The 9,033-nt window shown below is 65.3% G+C and overlaps 1 protein-coding gene across 3 annotated transcripts; it reads right to left on the minus strand.

The window, feature by feature from the left end:
* On the minus strand, positions 1-7,957 carry SEMA4A (semaphorin 4A). 3 transcript variants are annotated; one of them, XM_053966917.1, is made up of 15 exons: positions 6,435-6,505; positions 4,955-5,092; positions 3,826-3,986; positions 3,651-3,713; positions 3,471-3,569; positions 2,865-2,973; positions 2,635-2,751; positions 2,415-2,545; positions 2,039-2,208; positions 1,806-1,956; positions 1,390-1,579; positions 1,187-1,302; positions 928-1,091; positions 742-854; positions 1-663 (listed from the first exon to the last, which is right to left on the minus strand). In XM_053966917.1, exons 1-15 carry the CDS (start codon positions 6,469-6,471, stop codon positions 50-52), a joined length of 2,373 nt encoding a protein of 790 aa, XP_053822892.1. In that variant the 5' UTR covers positions 6,472-6,505; the 3' UTR covers positions 1-49. The 3 variants fall into 3 exon arrangements, with proteins under 3 accessions (XP_053822892.1, XP_053822894.1, XP_053822893.1); XM_053966919.1 differs by lacking the exon at positions 6,435-6,505 and adding an exon at positions 7,934-7,957 and having other exon boundaries at positions 2-663; XM_053966918.1 differs by lacking the exon at positions 6,435-6,505 and adding an exon at positions 5,643-5,878 and having other exon boundaries at positions 2-663.
* Positions 7,958-9,033: the final 1,076 nt, after the last annotated feature.

Raw genomic sequence — 9,033 nt, forward strand, 5'->3', positions numbered from 1 at the left:
ACGCCCCCCCCCCCCCCCCCCCGGGGGTCTCCCTGACCCACTGCCGGTGTCACGCCCTGTCCCCTGCCGGCACGTGGAGCCGGTTGTTGTCAACGTCGATGTCCCCGTCAAGCTGGAGGCAGCAAGCGTGGGAGCCTTCATCCTCCTCCTCCTCCTCCTCCGTGGCAGCTCCAGGAGCTGGGGGCTCTCTGGTGCCCCCGTTGAGGGGCACCTTCTCCCGGGGGCGGGATGGGGGGCTGTGGGGCGTGCTGCAGCCCCGCACCTTGCTCCGGGCTCTGAGCTGGTCACGGTAGGCGAGGAGGGCCACGCAGGCAGCCACGGTCAGCGTCACCGCCAGCAGCACCGTCACCGTGACGAACTCCAACCAGTAGGACCGGGGCGTGCCAGGGCCCGAGGACCCCCGGGACAAGCCCTCCTTACCCAGCCCGTCCCCGCCGGAGTCCCTGAGCTGGTAGTGAGCCACGGTCCAGGTGTAGCCGTTCTCTGTGGCCTGGCACTTGTAGGTGCCGGCCATCCCCTGCTGCATGACGACCACCAGCGTGTGGTCCGGCTGCAGCACCGTGCGCCCCCGGGCACCGCTGGGCTGCTGCCAGCTGTAGGTGGCCAGCGCGGAGTGGCGGGGGCACGGCAGGGGGACCACGGCGTTGGGCCGGGGGCTGAGCCCTGTGGGTGCGGAGGACAGCGTGAGGCGGTGGGCCCCGCACGCCCCGCGCCCCATCCCGCTGCGCCCCCATACTCAACCCTGTGCAGCGGGATCCTCCGGTGCCCCCCAGGAGCGGGGCATGGCCGCGCTCCTCCCACGGTGGCACGCGGTGACCGGGCTCCCCGTCTCAACGTCCTGCAGCCACGCGCTCCTGCGGCCGGGAGAGCGGGGGTCAGCATCCCGCTGACCTCCGCACCCCTTCCCCTTCCCAGCCCGCTGCTCACTCGTCCTCGGTGGCGAGGCGGGCGGGCCGGCAGGAGCCCTCGGGGCTGTGCCAGGCGCAGTAGGGGTCCCGTGCCAGCACGCACTCGGCGCAGCTCCGGTGCAGGCTGCAGTTGGCCAGCGGGACCTGCAGGACGCCTCTGGAGTAGCCAACGTAGAGGATGCCCTGGGGAGGGAGCGGTGCAGGGCTGAGCCTCCCCCCCGGCCCCGGTGCCGGCGTTGGGTGGCTGTTGGGTGTCTGGGTGGTCACACCTGCCCTACCTTGCCTGGCGCCAGCAGCAGGTTCTTCACCGGCTCTGGCTTGGCGAAGAGCTGGATGCTCTCCACGATGTGGGCACCCCCAGGCAGCTCCACTGCCTTGTGCAGGAGACCCTCGGCTGTGGGGCACAGGGGACGTCGCTGAGGCTGTGGAGCCAAGGGGAGGGTCGGATGGGTGTCCCTGTGCGCCCCCCATGTCACCCCACCTGTGGCCAGGAACAGGACACGGAACGTGGTCCCCGACACGCCGCGAGTCTCGTGCACCGTGATGCGCGTGTAGGTGACATCCGACTTCACCAGGAGAGGCTGCCCCCGCATGGGTGACACCTTCCCGTCCATCAGGAAATGGTCCTTCATGAAGGAGAGGGCTTTGTCCGAGGAGGCACCCATGGAGCACTGTGGGGGGGGAGAGAGGGGTCTGTGCTGGTGTGGGAAGGTGAGACGTGGGAAGGGAGGATGTGCTGCATCACCGCGCTGCCCTGGCCAGCGTCAGTGGGGTGCAGAGGGACCCTTCTCCTCTCTCACGCCGCCTGCAGTGCGAGCACACAGGGCAAACGGGGATAGACAGACCCCGTCTCTTGTCCCCTGGGAAGTCCAGTCCCCCTGAGTGGGCAGCACTCACACTGCCAGGCCGGGGACTTATGTCGGGGCCACTGTAGATGGTCCAGCGAGAGCTCTCCTTGTTCAGCTCCTTGTACTTGCCCTCGAAGACCTTCTCCAGGTCCTCCTGTCTGTAGGCACAGACGGCGGCGCTGCCCGCCCTGCCCGCCTGCCTGCAGGGAAGGACAAGGACAGCCAGGTGGGCAGCGGCAGGGCACAGGCCCCTGGACCTCCTCCACACCCCCGGGCACTCACCACTGCGAGGTGAACACCGCGTAGAAGTCGGCGCGGCCGTCGTGGCGGAGCAGGGCAAAGGCGTGGTGGATGACGTTGAAGGGGAAGCGGCCGGCCTGGGAGCACACCAGCTGCGCCTTCAGGAAAGTCGTCCACTTCTTCTGCAGCACCTTGTCCCCCCCTACATCGCTCTGCGGGAGCCAGAGGGTGCTCATCACCAAGACCCCTTTGTCCCCTGCCATTGTCCCCTGTCATCGTTGCTGATCACAGTACAACCATCATGCCCATCGTTGTCTCCCATCATTGTCTCCCATCCCGTCCCTGTCTCACCATCATCATCATCATCCCCCATCGCTGCACCCCCACCGTAGCCCACCATCATTCCCTGCTGTCACACCTTGCAGACACGGGCCACCCGTGGCACCAGGAGCCTCTCAAAGAAGTCGAACTCGTCCGCTGTCTCCTCGAAGAAGAAGTAGACCTTGTCGTCCTCGGGTGCGCTGAAGGAGGCCACGAAGGCGGCGTCGGCTACAGGCACAGGTGGGTGAGAAGCTGGAGCCGTGGGGGGCTGCAGGCACCTCCCCAGGAATCCTGCCCAGGAGCTGCCCTCTGCTCACCCGAGAGCCAGCGGAAGAAGGCGTCTGTCTTGAGCAGGGTGCGGGTGCCCAGCGAGCGGGAGATGATGGGCTCGTTGCCCTGGAAGTTGTTCATGGTGCCAGCATAGAGCTCTCCATCTGCCCAGGGACACAGTGGGGGCTGAGCCGTGGCGAGGACCCCCCCGACCCTCGCCCTCCACTCCATCCCAGGGATGGGAGCCCACCTGCGAGGCCACTGGCCCCATACTCACCCACCAGCAGGGCCGTGTAAGTGTGCTGGGGATCGAAGGGGCACTGGCCCTTCCCATCCAGGAAGGGCTGTCCTCTGCCACTGGGCACCAGTGTGAAGTTTTCCAGGTGCTGTGGAAAAGGGGAGAAAAATCAGCCAAAGGACTGAAAACAACCCCAAATCCATAGGGAATGACTGTGGAATACCTTGCAGACATAGGGTGGCCCATGTCTTCAAGGTGGGTGCAGGGATGATGACAGAGGATGCTGGGGGTACCCGGCTCCTGTCACCTTCCCTCATTTTCATTTTGGGGAGTGGCAGTCCCCACCACGTGCTCAGCATGGAGGAAACTGAGGCAGGGACAGAGAGCCTGGAGTCACCTGAGGGGACCCAAAACTGGGATTTCCCTGCCACAGGAAGAGTTGCTGGCAGCTGAGTGAGACTCACCAAGGGCTCCTTTAGCAGATGAGGACACAAAGATGTCCCTTGGAGGGGGGGACACCCAGCACCCGCATCCTGGGGACCCCCATGATGCAACTCACTTCTGGGCCCGTATTTTGTGGGTCCTCACAGCAACACTACAGCCTGCCCAGAGACCCCAGTGCCCTGCCCTGGGGAGGACACTCACAATGTAGGTGCACGCGGGGCTGAAGGCGTAGGTCCCACAGACGTAGAGGTGGGTCTGGTTCAGGGCCACCAGGACTCGGATGAAGTTGAAGCACTCAGTCTGAGGGGGAAGGAGCAGGGTTGGGTGATGAGCACCCCAGCAGCTTTGTGGGATCCCTGAGCCCCCACAGGGCCATCTCACCTCTTGGCTCTTCTTCTTAAAAGCACATTCAGAGGTTTTCTCCTCTGTGGGTCCCCACATTATCTGCAAAGGGAATGAAGATGTGCCTGGGCTGTTGAGCCCAGCCCCACGGGGAAACTGAAACGCAGCAGAGGCACCTCCCTCTCCCACCTCCCCAAAAGTGGTGGCTGCTCACCGAAGCTTTGGCACGGATGCTGCCAGGGGTGCCAACAGTGAGGGCCAGCACGGAGTCGCGTGCCCCCACGTACAGCTCCTCCTCGCTCTCATCCAGGAGGAAGATGTCGTAATGGGAGACGTTGTCCTGGCTGAAGCGCGTGAGGGTGCGCCGGGGGTCCCCTGGCGGGAGCAGAGGGGGTGAGGGGAGCCCAGGGGTCCCACACACACACCACCACCACCATCAGTCGCGTGCGGATGCGGCAGCCGCTGCCATTGTGGCTCATCCCACACAGGAAATGGGGTGCAGTTCTTCCCCTCCAGCTCCCACATCACTAGCACCCCTTCCACCCTCCAGGTCCCCACCTCCCACTGTCCCCTCCAGCTCCTCCTGCAAGAGCTGAACATCCCCAAGCTGCAGACCCCCAGAAATGGGGTGCGTTTTCCCCCCAAGCTGTGCCTGTGATGCTTTGGGGCCATGGCCAAGGGTAGTGCTCTGTTTGGGGGATGCACTGCCCCAGGGTGCCAGCCTGGAAGGATTACAAGTCCTCGAGATCACCATCCCTCAGGGTGCCCTCGGGCACAGCCAGGGACTGCAGATTCTCGTTCATCCCCAGCAGGCACCAAAACTGGGGGGGTTTTGCAATTTTGGGCACGGCTGCATGGGGAAAGGGAAGTGGCAGTGCAGGCAGGGCTGGAAAGGCCCGACCCTGCCATGGCACACAGACCCTCTTGCAGCCCGACTGCCACATCACAGCCCCTCCAATCTCCTGCTTTGCCACCTGCCTTCCAGCTGGACATGCCGTGCCCCGTCCCTCGCAGAGGCAGCTTTTCGTCCCCCCTGGGTGACCCTGAGCAGACCCCTGGGTGCCAGCTGGGCGACAAAACCGCTGTGGGATCTGGCCCACGGGGTGTTGGGGTGCCAAGCAGCCTCATCTACTCTCGTCCCCCATCACATCACCTGCGGCCACTGGCGCTGTCTCCGACCCCACGGGAGGGTCAGTGATGGGGCAGGGAGGGGGGGGCTATGACGGGGGGCACCCCAAGGTTCCTGATGCTGGATGCTCAGCCCTGGGGACGGACAGTCTCCCACGCAGAGGCTGTGTACCCCCCTCCCCAGCTGTCCCAGCCCTTCCCGGGGCCGTACTCACCGCTGGGGAAGGCGAGGCGGGGCAGGGGCTCGGCGCAGAGCAGGGCAGCCGGCACCACCACCCCGCAGAGCAGGCGAAGGGCGGCGGGCATGGCGGGGGGCGGCGGGGATGCGCCCCAGGAGGGTCCCACCACCATCCCTGCGGAGAGGGTGAGGGTGAGGGCACACGCCGCTGGGCTGCGTGTCATTGCACCCGGCGGAAACGAGAGGGGGAAGCAGCACCCGGCAGAGGGGTGGGGGATGGGGGTGCCCTCAGCACCTCGAGCCCCACATGACCCCCCCCCCCACCCCTTCCCCAGTTTGGGCACAAGCTTCCCAGTGCCACACCGGCGCTCAGAGATGTCCCCTCGCCCTGCGGCGCTCCTGCACCAAAATCTCTGGCCCAGTCAGAGATTTCCCCTCACCCCTCTGGGCTCCTGCACGGGACCCCGGCACAGTGTCCAGAGGCTCCTGCCTTTGCCCCCAGAGCCTCAGAGCCCATCCCCATCAGGGATTCCTCTGGCTCCACCAGTTACCAGAGCGTCCACAAAATGGGCGGGGGGGACACGACACACACGGCAACCCCCTTCTTGCAGCTCTTTCTGCAGCTGATGCCAGAAGCACTGGGGAAAGAGCCACGTCTGCAGAACCTCACGGTCCCCCAGGACCCCTTTGCTGCTGGCCACCGTGTCCCCAGCGAGCGGCATTACCTCTCTGGCGGGCGAGGACACAGCCGCTCACCTCCCCCCCTGGAGCATGGGCACCGGGCAGGTGCCCGAGCCCCGGGGGCTGTGGCCACGAGTCTCCCGTGGGCCCATGCCCTGGATCCAGCCGCAGCGTGGCCCTGCTGCCAAGCTCCCAGCTCGGCTCGTGCTGGGCTCGCTGCAGCCCGGCCCAGCCCAGCCCTGCCTGGCTCCGCCGGGACTGCGGGAACCTGAAAGTCCTGCTGGAAGAGGACGAGCCCCGGCAGGTTGGGGCAGTGGGCGCCCGCCTTCCCTGCCTCTCACCCCCGCGGGGACAGCAGCGAAGCCTGGTGGAGGCAGCTGGGATGGGAACCAGGGAGCTCTGCTCCTCCGAGGGGTGATTTGGGGGAGAAAGATGTGCCCAGATGCCTGGCTTTGCTTGCTGGGGAAGTCTTTGGGGTGAGGAACAAAATGGCATTTTCCTGTGCATTGTGCGGGCCAAGAGCAGGCCTGAGTATCATCCCCAAAACCAGCCCCACGGGGACAGGCATCACCCAGAAAAGCTGCCCCCCAGGGCAGAGCGTGGTTCCCCACAAACAGCCCCATGGGGCACCCCCACAAAGCTCCTGCAGCTGTTCCAGGAGCCCATTTCCCTGGAGATTCCATCCTTAACCCCAGGCTGCTCTGGGATGGCTGTAGGCAAGAAACCCCCCAAAGCCAAAGCCCTGGAGTTCCTCAACATGAGAGCTATACCTGAGGTACCCCAATATCCCTCTGGACAAGGCTGAGGAGCATCCCACCCTGCTGGGGCCTCCTTACCTGCCTCTCCCATCCCCAGAGCAGCCCACCGGGACATGGAGCCCCAGGAGGGCAGCGCTGTGCTCACCACCTTGCTTGGCTGGGACAGAAGCTCCTTGTGAGCACAGAAAGTAGGTTACTCTGCCCCGGATTTCCCACTTGGCAAAGGGCTGGCTGGGGGACGGGGCCGCACGGAGCCTTGGACCGGCCGCATTGTTCTGCCCTGGGCCACAGCCACCGAGGCCACGGAGGGGGAGGCGGGATGGAAGAGGGAGCAGAGGCTCCTCGGCGAGGCTGAAGGCTTGACTGGGGCTGTGGTGGGGCTGAGGAAAACCACCAGTGTTCCCCAGCGTGAGCCAGGGCTGACACAGGATGTGAGGTGACAGCAGCCTCGCCGCTGCTCCGGCAGCGTGGGAAGCCAGAATCCCTTCTCAGCCTTGTCTCTCCTCTTTTTTGGCTCCCCTGGTCACAGTGGTCTGGGGACGTGGTGGGGGGGAATGTTATTTACAGCCTCCCTATATAGGATTTGGAACATGGGAGGGAGTCCCACCAAGGGTCTCTCAACACTGGGGTGGGTCGGTTTCCCCTGGTGCTTTGGGGTTGACCACAGCTGTGGCTTCGTGGGTCTTGCTCCTGCTTGGATCTCCCCCTGGAGGATTCCCTCTAAGCCAGGGAATATTGTGCTGCCAATGAACACGCACACTCCCTGCACAGAGCACATCACCTGCCACAGGATGGAGCCAGGCCCAGCCCTTGCGCTGGGCAAGGTGAGCTGAGGCGGCTGCAGGGCAGGTGTGGAGCTGGTGGCACTCATCTGCCAGCTGCTCAGGCATTCCCCGTGCCTCAGTTTCCCACAGCAGAGAAGAGTTTGGTCCTTCTCTGCAGCTGGACTCCAATCCCCTGCCCATGTCACGTCCCAGGAGCATCCCTGTGGTGTGGGGGGTGCTCCCAACACCCAAGGGGGGCTGGGGCAGCTCGGCCTGGGGGACGCCCCGAGACCCAGAGCAGGGGGTGTGTGTGGGACGTGGAAGGCGAGGGAGGAGGTGGGGGGTGGACTAAGGGCATGGGAGGATGAAGGGGAGGAATTTGGGGGGTGTACACAAGAGGAAGTGGGAGACGATTGTGTCGATGGGCTTGTTCGATACAGAGGGTGGGGAGAGCTGGGGGGTGCAGGTAACAGAGAGGAGGGTGCACAGGAGGGAGCTGAGGGGTGCAGGAGGTGTGGGGGGGTGCCCAGGAGATAGGGGAAAGGAGGTATTGGGAGGAATGTGAAGGCAGGGAGTGCGGGGGGTACCGGGGGGTACCGGGGGGTACCGGGGGTCTCCCCAGGGCCGGCACCTCAGCCTCTTTGTTGCTGGCTGGCAGCACCAGCGTTGGGGGTCCCCCAAGCCCAACCCCACTATGGCGACTTCCCCCCTTCCCGCTCGACCTCCCGCCCCCTCGGAGCCTCCCCAGACCCCCTCGGGCCCCCCCCCGCCCCCGGCCGCCCCCGGCCCCGGTCGCGGTGCGGCGGTACCGACCTGCGGCGGGCGGGCGGGCGGGAGCAGCATCCCCCGGCCCCGCATCCGGCTCACGTCGCCATGGCTACGGCTGTATCTCGGCCGTCCGCGGGCCCCCCCCCGCACCGACAGACCCTGACGGACGGACACGGGGCTGCGGACCCCGAGACCCCCCCCCCCCCCCCCGCCCCGGGACACGGGCATGGCCCCGCGGCACACGAGCGGGCACTACCTCCCCTCACCCCACACACCACCGACCCCCCCACCCCCAGGAGGGGCAGGGACACCCCTCTGCCCCCACATGTGTTACGTCCAGCCCCTCTCCTGACACGTTCCCGTGCCCCCATAACTACATTGGGACCCTTCACCCCAGTTGTGCTGTCAGCTTTTGGCAACAAGTCCCTGCGCCTCCATCTCAACACCTCCAGATCCAGACCCCATCCCTGCATCCCATCCCTGCATCCCATCCCTACACCCCATCCCTACACCCCATCCCTACACCCAATCCCTGCATCCCATCCCTACATCCCATCCCTACACCCCATCCCTGCATCCCATCCCTGCATCCCATCCCCAAACCCCATCCCTACATCCCATTCCCACACCCAATCCCTACATCCCATCCCTGCATCCCATCCCTGCATCCCATCCCCAAACCCCATCCCCACACCCCATCCCTGTGTCCCCATTCCTGTCTCAGCCCTCCCACTTGACCCATCCCAGATGAGTGCTCCTGGCTCTGGCTTCCCATGCTATGTGGATTTGGGGGGTCCCAGGAGGAGGCTTGGGGTGCAGCCGTGGTACCAGGCTGCATGTGTGTCCCTGTCCCCAACCCAGCTTCCACAAATGTTGGTTTATGGCATTTCCCCTTTGGAATTTCCCTTGCCAGAAAGCCTGGCCTAGCTGGTGCTCGCAGACCTCACTTCTCCTGTGGAACTTGCTCCCTTCCCCTTCCCAGCTGTGTGAGAGCCCCATGAGCCCCAGAACAGGATCTCCAGCCGCTACATCCTTCCCCCTCTGCAGCCACCTTCCCTGCATGACCTCAGCCTTGCTGGAGAGGTGCCAGCACTGCGCCAGCTGGGGTGCAGCCTCAGCACCCCCAAAAGCCTGCAGCAGGCCCT

The sequence above is a fragment of the Vidua chalybeata genome, chromosome 29 (assembly GCF_026979565.1).
Source record: "Vidua chalybeata isolate OUT-0048 chromosome 29, bVidCha1 merged haplotype, whole genome shotgun sequence".
In the NCBI taxonomy this organism is placed as follows: Eukaryota; Metazoa; Chordata; class Aves; order Passeriformes; family Viduidae; genus Vidua; species Vidua chalybeata.